We start from the raw sequence: 22,457 nt of genomic DNA, 5'->3' as shown, positions 1-22,457 counted from the left end.
AAAAGAATACCAAAAAACCCCCAAAAACCCCAGAGATAAAGTCCCAGAATCTCCTATTACAAACCCTGGAAACTCACCAGGGAGGTTTGTTTGTGGTATACTGTGCACCAAAACTGGCAGAATGCCTGATAACAGCAAGACAAATGGTCCAGACAGCTTAGGAGTGCCACAAAATCAGTAACAATAATGGGGAAGGGAGCCCCAGTAGACATCCCACATTCCCTGTCTACACTCTTCCTTTCTCTGCAAGTTAGAAGCTGGCTTGTGGTGTTGGTACATAGAATCATACTCTAGATAATCCTGTCTTCTGATGAGGGGGATTCAGGCAGATTGTCTGGCATTGATGTTGTGCATGAGTGGGTTTGCATATGGGTATGGAGGCTGGAATTCATCTTTGAGCACCGACTGTGTCAAACTTTTCTCTTGAACCTTGCAACTAGTTGCATTTTCCTGGAGACACATGCAATAGATGGAAGTCAGGAATTCTGTAATTTCTGCAGGTGCTGTCTGAGTAGGAATTGTACTGGCTGGAAAGAGATGGTTGGGACTGTACAAATGAAAAGGAACCTGGGAATTGCCAAAGAAGAGGTTTTAAAAAGAATCAGTTATGGCTTACTTGCTACAGCAAGAACACATCTGATCCACTTTTGCATTCATAGTGTGGTACCTGGGTGACCAATGTAATAGGGCAGAAAAGGGTAGAAATTGCTGCATCATAAGTGAGTCAGGGAGTCAATGTCCCTGTGGGGTCCCAGAAAGCCTGAGAAAAGGGAAAACACCACTCGGGGAAAATGGACTTCTTGTCAGAAGATGGATTTACATTTCCCCTACTATTCCTCATCTGCATTTCTTGCATATGTGTGGTGGTCAGTGCTGTTCTTCCCATCAGTTGAGCCTGGAATAAAGGTGTAAACACATCTGAATTGATTAAATATTGTGATCTTGGTAGCATACTGAAAGGTTTTTTTTTTTTACCCCTCACCATAAAAAAGTATGATATCGGGAGTAAGTGATGAAAGGGTTTGTGCACTAGAACTTGAGACAGTGGGTTGCATTACCTGTGATAAACTAAAGAGCCCTGAAAGATCTGGAAGACTGAACTGAAGCAGCTGAGATGGGTCACCAGAAAACTATGGACAAAACTAACCTCTCCTGTGTTGAACAAGCTCAGCAGGTTTTGACAAGGGTTTTTGGTATTGCTGGATGGGAGAAGTATTGGCAGAGATTAGAGATAATTTTCAGAGGAAGGACCAACCATAGTGCTAACAAGAAGTACAACTAACCATGCAGGACAATTCCTACAAATCTGGTATTGTGATGGGAACAATGAGAACATACTTTTTCTGGGGAGAAATATTGCAGTTTATCTCTGGAATTAATAACTATTCCCACCAGCACATTTTGTCTGATGCTAACTGTAGTTTTTCATTCCTTCCTCATCTTCATTCCAGACTTCACCAATTGCAAGATTTACTATATTAGCCTGTTCTTCTTTCCAGCATTTCACATGAATAATATAACACATGAACTGTAACCCCAGGCCAAGAAAGTTTCCTGGGTTGCACCTACAATAGTGGCTTTGTCACTCCTATTTTTGCTTACCTGTTGACCTCACTGCAAAAAATGTGTTTTGTGTTACTTTTACCAGAGAACATTGTAAAAATTTCCTCATGATACACTACTGGTGGGCTGTATGAAATTGGTTCCCACATTTGCCCCCGTTATCTTTTATTTAAAATGGAAGAATATCTTCATTTTGATGGCTTGATTTCCAAAACTGCAAGACAAATACACTCTCTAGTTTTGCCTCATTCTTACACCTCTCCTAAAGTACCTGAAAATGCTCACCTCTCTGCTGCCTTGACCTGTGGCAGACACTGAGAGCCAAGCATTTGATCCTAAGGACGTAGAGAGGAAGGCATGCTCCTTCCTCCTTTTCACCAACAACTGAGCCAAGGGATTGCAAACACCCGCCCAATGATTTATGGGCCCATAACAGGAGCCCAGCTGGCGTGAGAGCTGCTGCCCTAGAGCAGCAGTGACTGAAAAGGTAAGGTCGTTGTACACAGGTTGCTGATTTGCATACTTTAGTGCTTTTATGTTATTTTCTGGTGATCATAAAAAGTAACACTGGCTTTCTCCCTTGTATTTCCCCTGGTAGGGTCCAGCGTGACCACGAGCCCCTACGAGTTGATACAGGGACGGAGTCCCGCTGGACTAGGTGGCTTCGCTCACTCAACATCCCCCTCCCCTCTGACTTCTACTGAAGCCCACACCTGATATTGAGCAGCCACAAAGAGACTTCTGATGAACTAGGAGGTACTTCAAGTTTCCACGGAGAGGTCTAAGGGCCCCAGCGTATTTGTTGGGACTGCTGATCTTCTTTTTGGCCTCTTTCTGTCTTTCAGATGTCCCAAGTTGAGGAGGTACATCACAAAAAACTCTTAGAAGAATGAAGGACCACTCTTACACAACCTTTCGTCTCATCTCCCTCTCCCTTTTCTTTTTTCTCAAATGTGAAAGACAATTCTTAAAACAAAGCCCACTTAAAACAATTAAATGTAAATAGGTGTACAAAAATTTGTTTAAAAGTTAATATTTAATTATTGAAATATGGCAAAAGCATGATTTTTAGAAAAATAAAAGTCTTTTTTTTTCTTTCTGTAGTTCTGCTGTGTTATTTTGAGAAATTTCCCCCATGCGTGGGGGGACCAGCAGATCATGCTAGCAGTTTGACTTGGACACTGCTGAGGAAACTCTGAGCAGGCTGAATCTCCATCCATTGGGGGCCAAATGTACTGTTTGTATTTGTGTCTGTGGCAGGAAGTGACAGGGCCTCAAGGGGCACTGAAGGCAAAAATTTTAAATCAAGAAATATGACAAACAAACAATCTTTGGGATGATTACAGTTTTCTTTATTTAAATAGTACCATCCTCCATACTTCTCTTGGGTCGTTAGAATGGTCAGAAGAGTAGCCTGAGCTATGTGGAAGCTACTAAAAGAAGGGGAAATTGGATCTGACCTGACAGAATTAAAATTTTGTACATAGGTGTCAAAAAGCCAGATTTTCTGGTGAAATGGAGCACAGTAGTCTACTCGAAATGCAAACTGCAATGGGAGAATCTGTGTGACTGTAACTTCCCATACAATATTGTCCATTTCATTATAAGCCAGGCATGATCTAAAAAGGAGAAGACAGCAGTTTGATGCATACCAGGTGTTGAGGAGTGAGCCCCAGGCTCACAGAGTCCAGTGTAGTCTTAGGTACCTTCAAAAGACTTTTAGTGGAGAATGATGCCCAGGGTCTCTGTTCCTGGCTTCCCCAGCCACAGGCCATGATATGCTTCCAATTCTCATAGTAAAATTGAAGTCTGTATTGGAAAAGGCCACCAATCACAAACTGTGATGGAGAGGACAGGAGTGTTAATAAGTGTAACAAGGGCTGTCTAATAGCAGTTCGGTTGTTAGGGACATTACCAGCTAGTCCTGAGATGTTACTCAGTGCTTCAAAGATAGGCAAAATATTCAAAGGTCCCTGCAAACCTGAATAGTAAGAGCTCTTCTGCACCCAGCACAGCTGTGTCTGTAACCACAGCTGATCTCCAAAGTTTCAAAGTAAGGGGAGTGCCTTTGCTCTTTATGGATCACCAGGTTAAAAAACCCCAAAAAGTAAAAACATCTGTCTTACGCTGTGACAAGCAGAAACCTTGAAATTCAGGATGTAAAAGTTGGACGTGTAGTGTGGAGAGTAACCAAGTGACAGCAGCTGGTCTTCCTTACAGTAGAGACTGCAGAGGTGACACCTCAAGAGGGACTTCTTGGTTGTCAGAGCTCAATGCTTGTGTTGTCCTGGTTTTTCCCCAGGAGCCTTCCAAGCTGTTCCATCCAACAGTGCAGGTTCTTCCACCCTGTTTGAAGGTCATGCCTTGGACCTCCTAACTGCCAGTCTACCTTTATACTTTGCTGATGCCAATGCCTCAAATAATACTACCCTGTACTGGATATTTGCCTCCAAGAAGAGACATAATTTCCTGCCTTAATTTCACCAGGCTATGCAGGCTGAGATCTTTAACTATCCACCATGCTGTTTCTCTGCTTCTCTTACTTTATTTAATGAAGTATTTGAGAGTAGCGTCACCATATGTTGTGTAATGTTACAACTATTTGAGTACAAAGTAGTAATTAAGTGCAAAAAGTTTTGTCTGAAACAAGACCTGAGCGATACTTAAACGCTTTTCCCTGCATGCAGGTTGAAACACTGAGTATTTTTGCCCATTCCTGATCAATGTTCTTTGAACTCTTTAAAATATGCTTAAAAAAATAAAAATCCACAAAATTCCTAAGTAAAATACCTTTTTCTAATGTATAACTGTGTTGTTGTGTTGTTTTGGTTTGGTTGTTTGTTTTGTTTTGTTTTTTTTTTTTTTTGGGGGGGGGGCGGGGCGGGTGGGAAGTGGGTCAGATAATTAGAAACACATCTACCCATGTAATGATATGTTAAAATCTCATGTGCATTTTGGAAATCACTTTGTTGAAGTAAGTACAATTTCTTCTGCTGTTATGGTAATTTTTCGAAAATCGTGGAAATCTGGGCAAGTGTGTTTGTTTTTCAAATACAAAACCTTGGGTCAAACTGCATAATGATCAAAATAATCAAGATAAATCTAACAGCCTCCAGGTCTCCTCAAACTCAGTATGCCATGTATCAGAATTCATTACACGGTTTACTAAAGTAAGTATGAAAAACCACAGGACTAAAAGGTCAGCTTCATATTCTGTTGTGGGTGGATGGAAGAACTTGTAACTCAGCTCACCATGTAGAACTAAGCTTGGAAGTATTTTTAAGTGAGAGTGTTAAAGTCAGAAATTTCAAAGTTGATAGGGGCCAAATAAGTAATGTGTTAACTCAGAGGCTTAAATATTTACCTGAGTTGTCCCACTCATGACATTATATTTTCTGTTTTATTTTTCAGACTGGACTATCCTGATAGCATCATTACTAATGGAGTACTAGTGGTAATGTATATTCTTACAATCTTTCCTGTGCCTGCATAACAAGGGTTCATCTTTTTAACTCTGGAAACTTTGAGCTGTGTTCCAAAGCCAGTGCTATCAGCCACACTGTCCTACTGAGAAGAGGGATCTGTTGTTGGCACTAAGGATCCCTGTTCTTCCATCATTCCAGTGTGGTGCCCCCTTCTGCAAAGGCATGCTGTGGGGCTACTGCCAGGATATCTGTGCCACCACTATCTTCTATAAATTTGAATTTTCTACCCATTATTTCCACGGTACATCTGGAACTATCGGAGGTTAATGAAAAAAATGATAAAAAGAGTCTCATATTTCAATACACCTATTATTTTGAATGTCTCCTCTTCTTTACTTAACTGTCTCTCCAAGTTCAAGCAGCTCATGAGTTGTTCCTCTTTACTTCAAAACTTAGAAAAAACACCATCACTATTAGCCTTATTCGAAGACATAGTAATAGATAATAATTGTGTTGCTCGTTGATGAATTAGAGTGCTTGGTTGAGAACAGTATAAATCACTTGCAATGTCATTTACACTTTCCTCAATCGTCATTTGTCCTCTCTTGCTACAGGCACGTGACATTTACTGTTTGGAGGTTAGAGTGGACACAGGGAAGCTGAAGCAGCAATCTACAAGTGAGGTTATTGCTTCATTAACCTATTGTTTTTGTGTCATGATTCAGCCGTTATAACAGATGTTGAAAAATTAATAATCTGTTGTGCTTGTTAGTCTAGCTGTCTCACATAATGCTTAGTTTCACCATGCCCAACATTACAGAAAGATTGTATCTATTGAAATTCAAGTTAGTCAAGTATTTAGTTCTAAGGCAAATCTTAAATTGATGCAAAAATAGAGCCATATATACTAGAATTAAAAGATTGTAAAAATTATATTAGCTCTCTCTGTTTATTCCTTGTTCAAAATGAAAATTTATCTTATTTTAAAATTGTAAATCTTATAATTAAATTAATATGCAGAAATCTTATCCTGTACATTTAATTTGGGCTTGTGTGTGTACAAAGTTTCTGCACATTCAACGTTCTGAAAGAGATTCTTTTGTTTGTTTGCATAAGCAAAAATAATAAACTTATGCTCTTAAGCTTAAATGTAAAATTGTATCAAAGTGGTCTGCACAAAATGCAAACCACCACTAAATTAGGACTTTTGCCTGTAAAATGTAGGTCTAGTAAATCTATCAGGACTCTTCACTAGTTTAAATTAATTCAAACAAATAGTAGCTTCTGCAAAGCTGCTCATGGGGCCAGTCTCAAAAAAATCATGCCTGTTTTGAGACAATACGTGAATGGAATATTGACCTTTATGAACAAAATGGTAGCAATGGCTGTGTTGCGTTATAGGAAGTTTCAAACTGAAATGTAACATGGGGTAGAAAGGTTAGTGACTTAAAATGACATGACTCTTGGCCCTGATCTTGCAAAAGAACGGCATGCTTTGTAAATGTAAAGGCTTTTCCTTGCAAGGAGCACATCCCGTGGCTTGACAGGTTTGGTTTTTCAATTTTGGTGACATGAGGGCACATGTCAAGTAGTCTGCTTGACTTTTGGGTTTTAATCATTTTAGTATTATAGCAGACACAACATACAGTAAAATGTACACAATGAAACAAAACATACTCTCTTATTCAATGTGAATAATCCAAAATGCCTTTAAACTCATGCTCCTTTAAATCTTGGTTTTATTTATTCATGGATAGCACCTACCAAGTAGCACTCTACAGTATTTTAAAAATATGTGATTTCTGTATATTAATGATTTATATAGACACACCCAGATGGTTTATGTCTGTTTTCGATCTGTTTCTGCCACCCAAAATCTACTTCATCATCGTGGCGTAAGGAAAATCAGAGGAGAAGAGGATTTTATTTATTAATTATGTGTGTTTACTTGAAATATTTAAAATCCTCTTTGTTCCCTGCCTCTATGTTCAGGTCAGAAGCTTACGTTTACAGTGAAAGGATCCCATGAAGGAAGCCAGACAATTTCGCTGGACTCTGAGCCCAGCCTTAGGATCATTGTATTTCACTGTGTCATAAATGACCAGACAAGACTGGATATCACTTTATCAGAAGAGGTATGTTCCCCTTCTGAACGTTGTCATTAATCTCAATGAAATTAGAAGAAGAAATTAATGTAACCAGTGAACTGAACTAGGCCTCTTAGTAAGAGAAATTCTAGACATGACTAACCTTTCATGTGTGCATCCCTCCTGGTTTTTTGTATTGTTTCAGCTGGTAGATGAAACAGAGAATTCCAGGGTCCTTTCTTTTCCTCTGAACTCACTCCCTTTGCAGAAGGAGATAATAGTAGAAGAGGTGAGTGCTGTCAGCCTTTCAGAACAAATATTTTCAAAATGTGCTTAATATTGTCCTGCCAGAAATAAAGTCACTAAGTGAACAAAAATCACTCCATAAAATTGTACAGCTATTTATTGAAAATGTTACAAAAAATTAAGACCATCATATTCACTTTTATGGAAGCAGGTGTTAATAATAATGATAATATGAAAATAACTGCAAACCTGCATCCAAAAATTAGAATTAAGGGGTTTCAAAGAGCAAAAATTACTGTCATATGCACATGCATTTCAAAATTTCTTTTTGGATATGAGGTAATTCTGGAACAGCTAGTAGTTTACAACAAACAAACCAAAACCAAACAAAAAACCACACCAAAAAAAAAAAGATTTAAAAACCCCCCACAACAAAGCCACCACCACCACCACCAATACAAACCCACAACCCAGAATAGGAGCTTAATTCAGATCTTAACTTGTCTAAATATTGATATTGAGAAGAATTTTGTATGTAATTTTTTTTTTAAAAGGTAACTTGTCTCATTCCTGTTATCCCTTCTAAGCATGCACATTGTGAGCTGGTGTGGTGTAACACACAAGCTCGTGGCACACGAACTGCCCCAGACAGGTTTATTAGATATGAGAGAATTGGACTCCAAGCAGGGAGTGAGACTTTGGTTAATTGTACCAAAATATTGTTCGTAGCAATATAAAATACTATTTGAGAACCTCCTCTCTTACCTAATGAGCCTTGCCTGAGCTTGAAGGAAAGAAATGTTTTAAAATTTGTTGGTAATTAGCTTCATTTTCTGGATTTCTAGGATCAGTCCTTTCACTTGTGCTTGACAGCAAGAAAATGGTAAGATAGCCTCTTTTTTTCCTGTCATCCAGGATTACTGTGAACTAGTTATCTAGGTTTTTTTCTATGGTAGATGGAGAGATGAACACATACCACGTGAGTGCTTTGTCCTATACTCACGTGGTGCCTGAGATAAGTGCAAGTGTGTGGCCCTTACAGGATCTTGCAGTTCCATATGAGTTTATGAGCCTTGTTAGGTTTCTTCACAGTGAACAAACCTATTTTATTACTATTGTTCTTAGACATGACTAAAACTGCACTACTCAGATATTAATTTTTTGCCCATTTATGCCAATAGTCAGATCTGTGTAATGACTGAAAAAAACTCTGTTTCTCTTTAAATTTGAAAAGTCATCAGGACAAACGTAGGTCAGCATGTCTTCTGGCCCTTCTCCTGCTTCACTGAGCAGAACGGGAGCCAAGACCCGACCAGCTGCACCTCTGCCAGCCCTCTTGCATGGACAGAATTACACCAGCAATGTGTAAAATTGAAGACAAAAAGGTTTCATGGTACAGCTGAAAACTTCGTATGGTTCACAGCATGCTTACTCTTGAGTGATACACAGAAGGGAAGCAAGGTAGATTTATAGAGCATGGGAGCAGTTTGTGTAAAAGGAATACAGAGCTTAGGAAGAAGAGCTACCTGCTCAGTCTCAACCTGTAACAAAATGTATTGAAATATAAATCTATTAGATACAGATTTACAGAGCAAGTGAGCAAGAGAAAAGTTAGTCTACCACTAAAAAACATTGTTTGCTTTTATAAGTAAGCTCAATCAATTGACCTTATTCTGTTTTCAAAATTAAACTGTGATATACCAAATTTGCTGGAGAACAGAGGTTACTAATATTAACCATTGAAACATTTGTGCTTGTGAAATACTGGTGAAAGTAATGTTCAGGATAGTTTGCAGCCACCAGAGGGTGATGTGACCCAGAAGATTTAGTGAATATTGAGTGCTTTTCTTCGTAACAAGTGTAGTTGTGTTTTTGGAGGCACAAAACATCAGTTGCCATTTGATTTGATTTGCCTTGTACCTTTTTTTTTCCCTGTCCTTTTTTTTTTTTTTTTTTTTTTCTTCTGTCACATTTCTCGAGGGGGAAGATTCAGTGTGGTTGCTCATGTGGAAAAAATGATGGATATTCTTACATATTTGTAGAATGAAGCTTGCAAATGCTTATCTAGAAATCTGTTCAGCATACAGGTGAAAGGCTGGATTTCATGGGACAGAAACTGAACAGGGGGTGATGCTGCAGGACTTGCTCTGCAGTCGAAGGTTCACCACAGAGCTGATTAGGACCTCCATTTTAAATACTGTTAGTGAGCTGTCAAAGCCTGACAACAAGTGATGGTGGTATCACTTGAGTTTTCCAGGATATCACAGTAACAAAAAGGGATGGATACAGAAAAGATCACTCCTGGAAGTACCCCTTTTGGTGATCTTTTCCTGTCTTGTGTGTCTTGTCTTTGTCCCTGTTTTCACAAGGAATCTGAAGCACCTTGGAAGTTCCTCTTCCTCCTCACTACTACTCCTTGCTGACAATACAAATGCTCCTTTTTCTTCTGTTCCTTGACCAATATGCATACGTGGTACTGACTTGTTTTACAGATGATTTGTGGAGTTTACTGATTACCTGCCCTCCGGGTATTGAGATCAGCTATAAATGACATGTGCATTGATTTGTTCCATTGTCTATTCCAGCTCAGGAGACTTGGATGTGCGCTTGGGGTTTAGCCTGTGCAAGGAAGAGCAGGACTTCCTGCGGAAAAGGAAGAAATATGTTGCTGCTGCTCTGAAAAAGATTCTTCACTTGGAGGAGGATCTGAAAGAGCATGAGGCAAGCCAGTACAGTCCCTGGTAGCAAGGCCTCTCTGGGGATTGGGGTCTGGCTTGCAAATTGAAACCACAAATGAAAAAACAGCTTAATTAACCTTGGTGTTCTTGAGCAGGCCTGGCCACCTAAGGCATGAGAAGAAGTAGCTAGTTCATACAGCAGAGCAGGAAAGGCAGGATAATGATTTTACAGCCCACCCAAACCTTCTCAACAGCTTCTCAATTCAACCCATTCCTGTGGGTCTCAGGAGGAAAATTTATAGTGGGCAATATGGAACAGCTGGGAGATGGTGCCTGAGAAATAGTGTAACTTAACTCAGTAAGAGAGGCAAGGTGGTGGTAATGGCATTCGTAAATGATTTTGAGGAGAGGGAGCAAAAATTTTCACACAGATACCTGAATAAAAATACTTCAGGTGGCTTCTGCAGCAGCAAAAGTGTATTGTTGGTAAAACTGGCTACTAGAATAAAAGTGTCAAGCTGGAAGACTGAATATTACAACATTGTTGAGTTATATAGATGAAATAGCTGATTAAAACTGTTGTTTTATCACTGTAGCCCCTGCTCCTGTCTCCATAATTCAGTCACAAGTTTTGTATCTGCTTATGCCTAGCTGAGCTGTTGAAAATCAGAAAAGTATAAACATACGAACAGCAAGAATCCTCGTTAGCTGACAATTAAAAGAAATAGTGCCATGGGTAGGGTACAGATTAAAAAAAAAAAAAAGTTATGGATTTCAGAGAAGAGAATAATGTAGGAAATAAAGTTTTCAAGAAAGCTGGAAAGAACATTTTTACATAGCTGTCTAAGAGTTTCCTGATACGCAGAGAAGTGGTTGAAGTGGTAAGACCAAAGCTGTTTATTGAAAAGGTCTAATTACTCTGGCTCTCCTATTCATGTATTTAACTTCAAAATTGTGAAAATAATCCCCTCTACCTTGTTAACTGACTTACATTTGAGCTAAAAAGAGATACAAATAAATATTTTTGATAGAGCCTGTAAGCATTGACAGAATGCAAAATGCTAACAGAAGCAAAGGGTGTACTAGATCAGGAAAAGACTAAGAGAAGAATAATCTGCCTCTTCAGTTACATTTGGACCTTGGAGGAGGGGGAGCCCTGTCGATGATTGTGCTTCAGGACATAAAGTAATTAGTGGCCTGAGGCCAGGAGGGCTTCAGCTATTGTGTGGTCTGGCTGATCACAGGGTGCTGTGCATTCTTCTGAGGCACTGGTCATTGTTAGAGTCAGGATCACAGATCCCTAATCTGCTCTGGCATGGTAAATGCTGTATTTTTTATGACAGTCTCTAATAATATACTTTGAGAAGAATTCCAAGGCGATGAGGTTTATTTCGAATTATATAACAAGTAGACAGCTTCCTGCCTACCCAATCTGACCAGGTAAGACAGAAGCTTTCCCTCTCCCATCAGTCAGCTGGTGGCAACAGGAGCCTTTTAATACTATCACATCCTTTTTCCACAAAGTAACCTCACTGCTTGTATCAGCACCTGTAACCTGTTATCTGATTTCTGCAGTAAGAAGGATTGCTTGTCTCTAACACATGCATGGCTTTCACTCCTGCCTTGCCGTGTTGGACAGGTGCCAGTGGTGGCCATCACGACAACTGGAGGAGGGACGAGATCGCTGACAGCGATGTATGGCAGCCTGCTGGGTCTCCAGAAACTCAACCTGTTAGACTGCATTTCCTACATCGGTGGTTTATCGGGTACCACATGGTGAGAATGACCCAAACAAGGCTCATGTTTCCACTCTCTTTGCTTAATACTGTTGACTACTTGTATAGCACCATCAGCTTACATGGCACTTAGTAAATCAAAAGCATTTCCATTTTCCCCACAATGTCCTCTATGTCCACCAAGAGCAAAGAAACAAAACATACAGAATGAGAGATCAATTGTGACTTATGTCAGCTGCTTTTTGTTACCACATTGACACAGTCCATGCCTGATATTTTCATGTAAATGCTCTATTACCTTTTCATATTTTATCAATTATACCTCAGACTGAATGCAACGAATCTGTCTTTAGACTGGAAATTGAAGAAAGATGGGAAGAAGAATTTATGCCTGCCATTTGCTGGTTATTCTGACTTCCATTTTGGATTTAGAGTGCATCTCCCTCTGGTAAAAGGTGTATTTGGGGCTAGTGGAATTAATACTGTTGCAGACAGTCCAACAAATGATGCCAAGTTACTGACCTTGGAGAGACTATGGCTATGTTTGCTCATTCTAAAGTGCTCTCCTCTCCCAGTGGGCATATGACAGATAATGTCATATTTAATATAACTTAGGTATTTAATAATGTGGATTCCAGGTATCTCCACTCCTCTACACCTGATTGGATGTAGAGATAGTTTTTTTTTTTTCCCACTGAATTGTGTGTCAGCCCTTTAGATAAGTCCAAACCTTAATGGTAGGTTTGTCTCAGTATTTGCCGAAATCCATTTAAGTTCTCTGTATGTATGCAGAGATCTGAGTGTATCTGTCTGTGTTATGATTTTAAGACCAGTAAGAGTGTTTATACTGGGACATGCCCATGACCCACGTACTGACCAGTTCTCTTGCTGGTAGAAGCCAGTAGCAGATACCAGCAACAAATATGAGACTAAAGGAAACTAGTAGTGACTACTCCCTAGAATACTTTCCACCTTCCAAGAAGTGGATTTTCTGAGAACTTGTCTTAGGTGTTGTGTTTCTGTTGTTTTTGTTTGTTTGTTTGTTTGTTTGTTTGTTTGTTTTTTCCTCACTTGAGTTTCTCAGATAATTTTTGAGCACACATAAATGTTTGGAGGTTTTGTTTGCTCTTGAGAGTATTTCAAGTGTGTTCAATTTTCAGTTGTGAACCCCATAAAAATTGAGAAACAGGCAAACAGGTTGCACAAAAGTTTTTTGAGGCCAAACCACAGCATTAGTTCTCTTGCATTATTTTCTTCTAATGTTTCTTCAGGACAATGGCAAACCTATATGAAGATGCTAATTGGTCACAAAAATATCTGGAGGATGCAATCAATGAAGCTCGCAAACAAGTAACCAAATCCAAGATCTGCTGTTTTTCTTTGGATTGTCTTAAATACTATTATAATGACCTGATGGAGAGGACTAAAGAAGGACATAACACTTCTTTCATAGACCTTTGGGGGCTTGTCATTGAATCCATGCTACATGATAAGGTATTACTCTTTTCTTTTTTCTTTTTTTTTTTCCCAGAAACCTGATGAACTTCTATAGCTAAATAGAGAGAAAAAAATCCTGGGATGCCATTCAATACTGCTAATGCAAATAATCAATTTAATGGTTGATTAAATCCTGTGTATTCAGATCCTTCATTAAAACTCTACTTTCGCTTTAAAGTGAGGTTGATCTTGAACTGAAGAAGCCATGGCATTGCAGTCAAAGGTGTTCTTTCATCTTAAAGAAAGACAAATCCCGAGAAAAAATTAATTTGAAATGTAAACTAATCACTTTGACATGAAATATTCTGACTAGAAGAGGGACTTAAAAATTTGGAATAATTTACTTCACTAACAGAAATTAATATATGCATTTATAAAGAGACTTAGTTACAGACTGCATGTGGAGATGATTATAACAGCGGGAAAGACCATTCTGTAAATATGTTAGCAAGTTGTAAGAAAGTGATAGAAATTTTGGTACTTTAAAAATAGCATAACTTCAGTAGTTTCCTTCTGGTTTATGTTTATACAAGGAAGTTCTAAATTGTCATGTGCAATAGAATATATTCTTGCATATGAATATGCTTGCAAAACACAGCAAAAAATGACGAATTCTGTTCCCTGAGATCCAGCCAAGGAAAGTACCTTACCTTTCACTTAGCCACATATTCTTTCCTGGGAAGGTTTGTTTTCTTTGCTGAATCTACAGTCAACCTCTCTGCATATCTCAAAATCTGAGAACCCTTATAGAGCATAGCTGCTGCTTATGGGATACTTGCCAAGTTTGGAATATCCTATGGCAGATGTTTCTGCACAATCCAGTGAGCTCCGAACAGGAGGAGAACCTGGACAAAGCTCATCATTCACACTACATTATTTCAAGTGCAAGTTGTTTTTAACTTCATTCCATTAACCTTTTTTAATCAAAACCAGAAAGATGAGCACAGACTCTCGGACCAACGGCAGGCTGTGGATAATGGTCAGAACCCATTGCCCATCTATGTGGCCATCAACCTCAAGTCCAACTATAGTGCTCAGGCGTTCAGAGGTAATTGTTAGGATCCAGATTTCTTAACAACTTTCTAATTTCAGTAATCCGAACAAGACTAAATGCATGTAATCAGCTTTAATATTTCAACAGTTCTTTCATTCTAATATCAAAAAACCTTCTAAAATTTCACAGAATAGTGACTAACACCTAAAAATAAAAAATCCAAACATGTTTACTCTTTAGAATTTGATGTCACCAGAAGCAAAACATATATTTATAACACAGAAGACGCCCAACTCACAGCTTATCCTGGTTGCAAAAACCCTGTAACTAAACTAATTATTACGATGGTTCCACAAAGTTTTATATTGAATAATAAAAGGGAATACTTGGAATATGGGGGCCTAGTGGCAGGAAAATCTCTGTTTTCTCTAGTGTTTATATTCTCAGTATTTATTTAAAATGAGCACCTGAGTACATGTCACTGGGTAAATGCTAAACTCTCTGTCACTGGTGCCCTAAAGGGAACAAGTTTAACGTGGCCAATACATATTTGGGTAAGATTAAATACAGACAACACTTATAGTTCAATTCACACCAGGGCATTTCTGCCGGAGATTGCTGTATCAAAAGATGTATGTTCTCTCAGAGCGTTAGTACTTCAGGCAATATGGATACAGCTATAGCAGGTGAGCAGCATATTATGAACTAGCCAATGTCTTTCTCATGATTTTTTCCTGTTCTCTAGTCCCTCTACTCTTCTCTTCAGCAGTAGTTAACATGTTTTTTGCCTTTTCATGGTCTGGCTGCTGTTGCTGTAGAGTGGCTGGAGTTCACTCCTTATGAAGTTGGTCACCTGAAATACGGAGCATCTATTCGCGCAGAAGATTTTGGAAGTAAATTCTTTATGGGAAGGCTGGTGAAGAGACTCTCAGAAACTCGGATCTGCTACATGCAAGGTGACTATTGCCTAGAGGGAAAGATGGCTTACTCGAGAGGCAGCTGGTGAGAGTGAGCATGTGGTCTGTGGTGGACAGCCCTGGGAAGACACCAGCAAACAGGTTGAACAGGTGTGAGCTTGCATTAGCAAGGACATTCTTAGGAATATGCCCATGAAGACATCCATCAAGACAGAAAGGAAGTATCCAAGGGGAAAGACTGAAGGTGTGTATCAATTAAAATTCTTCCAAGACTGCTCCATCAATCAGTTTCTGTTCTCTTTTTTTACATTATAGGCATGTGGAGTAGTATATTTTCCATAGATGTGATGTATGTCTGGAATTTGGCTACTGATTCAGAGGACTTCTGGTGTAGGTGGACCAGAGACAGAGTACAAGATATTGGTGAGATGTTTTTGTGGTGTTTTTTTCCTTTACAATCAGTATACACAGCTTATTTTCTGTGCAGAGGCTTAATGCCTGAAGGGATGCTGTCAAAGTCAAGGAGAGAGAGATGAGGAAAGCAAAGCAAAGATGTGAGCTAAGATTTTTTTCTGCTTGATTTAGAAGAACTAAACTGTCCTTCTTTGATCAAGCTTTGGTAAATCTGTGCCTTTTTCTAAAGGACATACAGACACAAAGCCAGTCTCCAGCAGAGATGTAAAAATAATGTTGTAGTAAGAATACATCTTAAGATTATAAAGTTAGGATATGGTTCTCCTTGGCCACTAATACTGTCAGTAAACATCTCTAACAGAGGGCTGTTTTCTCCACTGAGCTTCCTTTGGAGAAAGCTTGCTCTTGCAAGGTTAATTGCAAAGGGAACCTGGAGTGGTGGGCCTCCTAACTTAGCTAACATTTGCAGCTGGGTGATATTCATATACTTTCGAATGGTATCAGTTCAAAGGCCAATGTTGTCCTCCTGTATGTTTTGGGAGCCAGCTCTCCCCCACACCACACACTGCAATAGAGGTGGGCATCATTTGAGGAAGCCTGGAGTGGGAGGTGGTGCTGAGTGCTTGGCAACTTGCTGCCTGCAGGTAGCTGTAACTTGTCTAATGCTGAATTTTATTTGGTAGCATAGACCTTAAGGGCTTAAAACTATGTTCAATTTACCTTCAGGGTGGGGGATGGTGACAACTTGAGTTATTAGTTACTATTTTTTTTTTTTTAATATTGATCATTTCAGAAAACTGTCTTAAACTCCAAACCTTGTCTTTCGTTCTTACAGATGAAGAACCCCTTCTGTCCATGAATCCCTATGAGATAGACACATGTCTACTCACTCCCTCGAGCATCCTCTCCTCTGCACTGCGAGATGTCTTAACAGGGCGCCCAACCATTGCACAGTATCCCAATTTTATCAGAGGCTTCCAAATGCACAGCAAATACCTGGAGAGTGAAGGATTTTCTACCTGGAAAGGCACAGTAACACAGAATGTTCTTCAGTAACATTTTTAGGAACTTTAGGTTTAGGAATCCATTCAGGATTTCCAATGAAGAGAAAGAGACAGGATCAACGTCTTCCAAAATTCGACTTCTCCCTTCCCCAAATGGAAAATGTGGGAGCCCGACTGGAGTGGCATTTCGTTTTTTAGGGGTGTTTGAGCAGTGAAATTGAATTTGGTTGTCTGGGTTTTGTGTTCTAGTGGGCAAGGCGAGCTCAGCCTGAGGACAGAAACGGGATTTCTCCTTTAGGGTCAAAGCTGCTTGAGGTGTCCAGAAAGGAAGGAAAGAAAAAGATATAGCACGTCACTTCTGTAAATCAGTGCTGCTAATGAGTTAAAGGAAAGCAGGGAAAATGGGGGCCAAAATTCTTAATTCATTCCTCTTTAACTTTCTGAAGAAAAGCAGTCAGTCATCTTTGTTATTTGTTATAATGAGACATATTTTTTTTCAGACACAGTGATAGACTCCTTCCCAAATAAACTGATGGAAACAGCGAATGATGACCTCTCCCTAGTTGATACTGGGTTTTTCATCAATACCAGCTACCCACCACTTTTGAGATCGAAGAGGGAGGTGGATGTCATTCTGCATTTAAATTACAGTGGAGGGTCACAAACATTGGTAAGAAAAGCCATAGTACCTGAGATTTTTTTCTTTCATGATCTTTTGATCTCCAGCTCTCATCAGTTAAACAAACTGAGTTTTCAGTACTGGAATGTGAATGAGTTGATTATTATATGACTTATTATTTAGATTATCAGATGATATAACTCTCAGTAACTTAGACAGATATTAGAAGACAGTGATAGATATAGGCATTTTAAAATCATCAAGGTCTTCACTGCAGTGGATCCAAGAGTTAACTGAGGAATGGTCTGGAGCTCTGATACTAATTTTGGTTAACCTTGAACTGAGCAAATTACAGAAGCAATGGAAAATCCTGATAATATTTTAACAGATTAAATGGTAACACCTATGTGTTTCTCTGCATATTTATCTCATATCAGTCTTAGGGAAATGCACTGCCTGATGCCAGACTTGATTAATAATGAAAAATTATATAATTAGTATTGCATACATAATAGCATAAAACTAAACATAGGCTTATAGTACATACAGCTGTTAAAAGATTTTTTTCATGAGGTCATAAGGTATATTGATAAATGTATTTGCTAATAAGGAGTCATCAAACAATCACAAACTATGCATAGGACTGAAAGATTGGGAAAGTGGTAAATAATGAAGAAGTCAAGACAACCACACAGAACAATCTGGACTGATCTCTTCCTTCTTCATTCTTGTGGGTTTTTTTGCCTTCTCCTTCTGAACCAGTTTCACTGGAACTATAAAATCCATCTTCTGGCTTTTGACTCCATTTGCGAGCTCAAAGAAAGTGACTGTTTTCTTGTTTTATCTAAAGCAATGCAGAAAATAATATAAGCTGCAATGTCTGGGATAGTTATGGCTGTTTCCATCTGAAACTTAACTTCTTCCCAGAGGAAGATTCAAAGCTTAGAATATTTGTTAGCTGCTGGAGTTTGAAAAATCCAGGTCTCTGGAACTTCTTTGAGTTTTGATTCTTTGTATCAATTTTATTTATTTTATTCATTCATCCAGCCTCTGGATCAGATTGCAAAGTACTTCTCAGGGCAAGGAATCCCATTTCCCAAAATTGAGATAAGTGAGGAAGACAAGGAAAACTTGAAGGAGTGCTATGTGTTTGAAGATGCTGACAGTCCGCAAGCTCCAACGGTGCTCTTTTTCCCCCTAGTAAATGACACCTTCAAGAAATATAAAGCTCCTGGTGAGTCATCGGTGGTTATCAATTTTAATAAAAATTCACTTGCCCAGTGAATCCTCTCTATTGCATATCTAACTTCTCACTGTCATCTGTGACCTTCTTTCCAATGCTGGCATTATCAGTCTCATCATTGACTAAAATAGCTGATATATGTCAGTAAATCTGAAATGTGGGAACTCCAGTAGCTTTCCTAATACATTTGAGATGAAAATAGACATTTACTTCACAGGACTTACAAGAGATAGTATGAAGTTAAAACTCTTCAAATACATATAGCGAGGCTGGTAGGTCCTCAACACAAGTTGTTACACCTACAAACACGCACTTGTTGTGCACCGCTGCTTGCAAACAAAGATGGAGGCAAAACCATCTGAGTGCCATCATGTCTCCTGAACTTTCAGTGAGAACGTTCTTATTTCATCCATTACAAGAGTAGAGTATCTTGTTTTCCTTTTCCTTGCACTTTTCTGGTTCAAGTAACAAAGACTTTATATTGTCCAAGGAGTGGTCTACAAGCACTGCTGCTGATAATCGATGTTTTCATTATCAGCTGTTTGAGTTTACATTATTTCTGGGCAGAGGCTTGATCCCAAGGCTGAAGAATATGGTGCTACTAGACTACTTTTACATCCCTCTGATATATCATATCTTTCCCTCCGAATCTCCCTTTTCTACCTATAATTACTTAAATAACTATTATGAGCCACATACTGCAAAAAAATCTTACTTGTGCCTCTACTTGTGGTTTGTCCCTCAGGTGCGGAAAGGACTCCTGAAGAGATGGATGAAGGTAAAGTTGATGTTTGCAGTGTCCTCTCCCCATTTACGACAAGGGAAGTGTGTTTCAGTGAAAATAATTTTGACAAACTGGTGAAACTGACTGATTACAATGTCCTAAATAATGAGAAGTTGATAATTCGGGCCTTGAGCTTGGCAGTGGCACGGAGGAGGCAGCGGAATTATTAGCCACCACCTGCTAGCTTTAACCTTTATGTGCTATTTCTTGGGTTGTCTGTTACCTGATGAGAATAAGGTGTTTGATGCTTGGCAGTGTTACTTGCAGTAAAAATTGCATCATCCTGAGGATGTGCTAGACTCCAATTCATCCAGTTTACGTGACTGTACAGATAAACAGATTGGAATTTACCAGTGGTTTAATCCACAGCAAACTTCAAAGCAGCAAATCTGTGCCTAGTTTTTTACCTTATTTTACCAACTGACATATATCTACACTGTATAAATTAATATAATGTTGTGTAAGATAACAATGAAATATGTAACCCATTAAAATGTGAATCAAACAAGTATTTATCTGTGTCTTGTCTTTTTGGTGGGACAGCAATCCCTTGAACTGAAATTTTTCTGGTAAATAGCTAATCCATTGTGTTGGTCATGCTTATCTTAATTATTGACAGACTGAAGGCTGTAATCTCTGATTTGATTGTTTGTCCACTATGAGACTCTTATTGAACTGGCTTTCTTCACTAATCTTTGAAAATAAATTTCTTACATTACTATCAGTGTTGTAGAAATCTATAAATTTTTTGTCATTAATAAAATATACCTGTAAATTAGTTTATGTTTGTTTCATGTGGTCAAATGAATCCTCTGAGCTGCTATTCACAGAATTACCTGTATTCGGCCAAAATAGTAGTCATGTTGCCCAGCTTTCCTTTTGTTTTCTCTTGGAGTTGTGACTGACTGTCCTGTCTCGCTCATCTTCACCTGCCTTGATTGTTCCTGAAAGATTACCTTGCAAATTTTTCCCAGTGTTTCATGGGAAGTGGCTGCTAGCTGTTTGCATGGAGTATGGCAATGCAAGAGGGCCTTTTGAGCTCACTTCCAGCCATATTTTTGCAACAGTTCAACACTTGTCTGCAAATGGTCTTTTTCAGGGTTTGTCCTGAGAGAATGGTTTCTCATCATCAGAAATCCTAGAGGTCTCCTGGGTGAAGGTAGTTGCCAAGACTCTCTTCTCGCAGCTCTGCAACAGGCAGAACACAAACTCAGCCCTGCACTGTGGAGCCGCAATACACGAAGAGTCTGCTCACAGCAACTCATAGAATGCTTGGGATTATTTTCCTTTTGATAAAAGGCTTCTACTGTTGCAATGAACTTCAGACCGAGCCACCAGTGCAGAATTGGTGTTGAGATCAGAGTCTAGGTTATGCTCAGAAATGACAAATCTGTATGGAAAAAAGGTTGTAGGAAATGGAGGGGAAAAAAAGATTTCTCTCCCATGGAAAAAGCAACTGGTGATGCATCTTAGAGTGATTTAGGTGGTGGAAGAGGAGGAGTGGGCCATGTTCTTCACCTTATGAGCATATTTATTGTGTTTATGCACCTGAAGCACTTGAAAGAGCATGGTATAACTCTGTTTCCAAGTACAGCATCGCATGTTTAAATCTAGATTATTAGCCCTCCATGTGTGAGGCAGCTGCAATTGTAGTTCATCTCCAGAACTGTAGAATATCAGCTCATGGGATCCCTCTGGGTCTTTTCCAGAGATATCTTTGGGTTTACTCCCATGTTTTCTAGACCTTTTTGCTGGAAATGAAATGGAGCAGGATGGAAGATGTCTCAGTGTGTTTTACAGGGGAAACATACTCAACAAAAGGATGGAAAAAAGCTACATAGGAACATGACACAGCCTGAGCCTGATTAACCCTGCTTTTCATCAGGGCTAATTAGCCCATCTTTTAACAATGACTAATTTTTGTACTGACATGGCTGTGCTGTATCCCAAGTCATCATTGGATATCTCTGCATTGTGTCCTGCTGGCTGATATGAAACTTGCCTTTCCTTCTCAAAGGGAGTTCCTCCTACTCTCAGATCACTCTGTGGCTCTTCCGTTCAGCTTACCTAATATTTCAATACCCTCTGTTTGAAACAGGGTGCCGATAGTGATTTAAAAAAAAAAATTCCAGATCATTAATAAAAAACATGCAGCAGGCTTAAAATTGAGCTGTTTACCATCTCTTTAGAAATATTTCTCTCTGAGGGTACCTTCCTGGTTTTGTGATCTGTTAGTTATCCATCTTCATCTGTTTAACATCTGGATGACATTTGTTGCATCTAGTTCTTCAGTTAGAGTGTTTTCAAATGCCAAATGTTTTACAAAGTTCAAATCATATAATGTCTGTGAAGTTATCAATCAGTTCTCAGCTCATTGCAAAGTGAAATGAGATTATTTTGACTTCGATTTTTCTGTTAGATTTTTAATAGCAAGGCTGATTTTTTTAAAAAAAAATCAATTTTGTTACCTCTCTGTACTCCCCCATTGAGACTGGGACCATCTCCGATGATGCTAGCAGTACCCCACACAGTGAAGCCTTCTAAACATGAGGACATAAAGAATAGGTGAGAACATAAAGAGTAATTAACACCAATTTCACCCTCCCAAATATATCGTCTTTGAGGTTATTCACTTAAACACCTTAATTCAGATGCACAAAGTAAAAAAATAAATTGAGAAAGGGAGTTTTTAAAGCTTTGGCATTGCAGCAGAAACTGACAGTTTCAACACCTGACTATGGAATTTTTAATGCAGAATTTGTCCTGCAATAGCTGCTTGGCTGAAAGACAACTTACTGCCGTAGTCTAGCAAAATGGAAGGTGAGATGTGGATAAAAAATTATTTCCAATGTGTCTTTAAGCAGAGATCCACCTACTCCCTATATGCAATAAAACGCTACAGAAGTCTTTTCTATGCACATCCATTTGTTCAGCTGTCCTTGGCCAAAGAAGTCCTCATTGCACACTCCTGAGCAGCCAGATGGACCCTGGCTGGCTCCAGCCACCTCCACACAAGGGGCTGCAGTTCGGCAGCCTTCCCGTGTGCAAAAGCACAGTGGCCTCCTCAAGAAGTGATGGGGATGCTCTGCATCCATAGCTGTGAAGGGAAAATCTCGTTCAGGTCTTGGTGTCCCTCTAACTACAGCTGCAAAGACCATCCTTCTGCAGTGCCAGAGCCTGGGTGTCTGCACCTCAGTGTAGGTGTGCAGTACACACTTAACTTTTGGGCAGTGAGGAGGAGGAGGAAGAG

General features: G+C 39.2%; 1 protein-coding gene across 2 annotated transcripts in view; it reads left to right on the top strand.

The window, feature by feature from the left end:
• Positions 1 to 19,881, top strand: part of LOC136101748 (cytosolic phospholipase A2 epsilon-like) — a 33,086-nt gene extending 13,205 nt beyond the window's left edge. For both annotated transcript variants that reach the window (XM_065838134.2, XM_071809213.1), the window contains 15 exons: positions 4,975 to 5,017; positions 5,603 to 5,666; positions 6,981 to 7,123; positions 7,281 to 7,364; positions 8,167 to 8,204; positions 9,907 to 10,042; positions 11,639 to 11,775; positions 13,007 to 13,229; positions 14,166 to 14,280; positions 15,045 to 15,182; positions 15,459 to 15,566; positions 16,393 to 16,584; positions 17,062 to 17,231; positions 18,228 to 18,414; positions 19,169 to 19,881. In XM_065838134.2, the coding sequence (XP_065694206.1) occupies positions 4,975 to 5,017; positions 5,603 to 5,666; positions 6,981 to 7,123; positions 7,281 to 7,364; positions 8,167 to 8,204; positions 9,907 to 10,042; positions 11,639 to 11,775; positions 13,007 to 13,229; positions 14,166 to 14,280; positions 15,045 to 15,182; positions 15,459 to 15,566; positions 16,393 to 16,584; positions 17,062 to 17,231; positions 18,228 to 18,414; positions 19,169 to 19,377 (1,987 nt within the window). In that variant the 3' untranslated portion in view covers positions 19,378 to 19,881. The remainder of the gene's footprint in view (positions 1 to 4,974; positions 5,018 to 5,602; positions 5,667 to 6,980; positions 7,124 to 7,280; positions 7,365 to 8,166; positions 8,205 to 9,906; positions 10,043 to 11,638; positions 11,776 to 13,006; positions 13,230 to 14,165; positions 14,281 to 15,044; positions 15,183 to 15,458; positions 15,567 to 16,392; positions 16,585 to 17,061; positions 17,232 to 18,227; positions 18,415 to 19,168) is intronic.
• The last annotated feature ends 2,576 nt before the right edge of the window (positions 19,882 to 22,457 follow it).

The sequence above is a fragment of the Patagioenas fasciata genome, chromosome 5 (genome assembly GCF_037038585.1).
Source record: "Patagioenas fasciata isolate bPatFas1 chromosome 5, bPatFas1.hap1, whole genome shotgun sequence".
Classification (NCBI taxonomy): Eukaryota; Metazoa; Chordata; class Aves; order Columbiformes; family Columbidae; genus Patagioenas; species Patagioenas fasciata.
The sequence above is the reverse complement of the archived record's forward strand: the minus strand, read 5'-3'. Positions and strand labels throughout refer to the sequence as shown.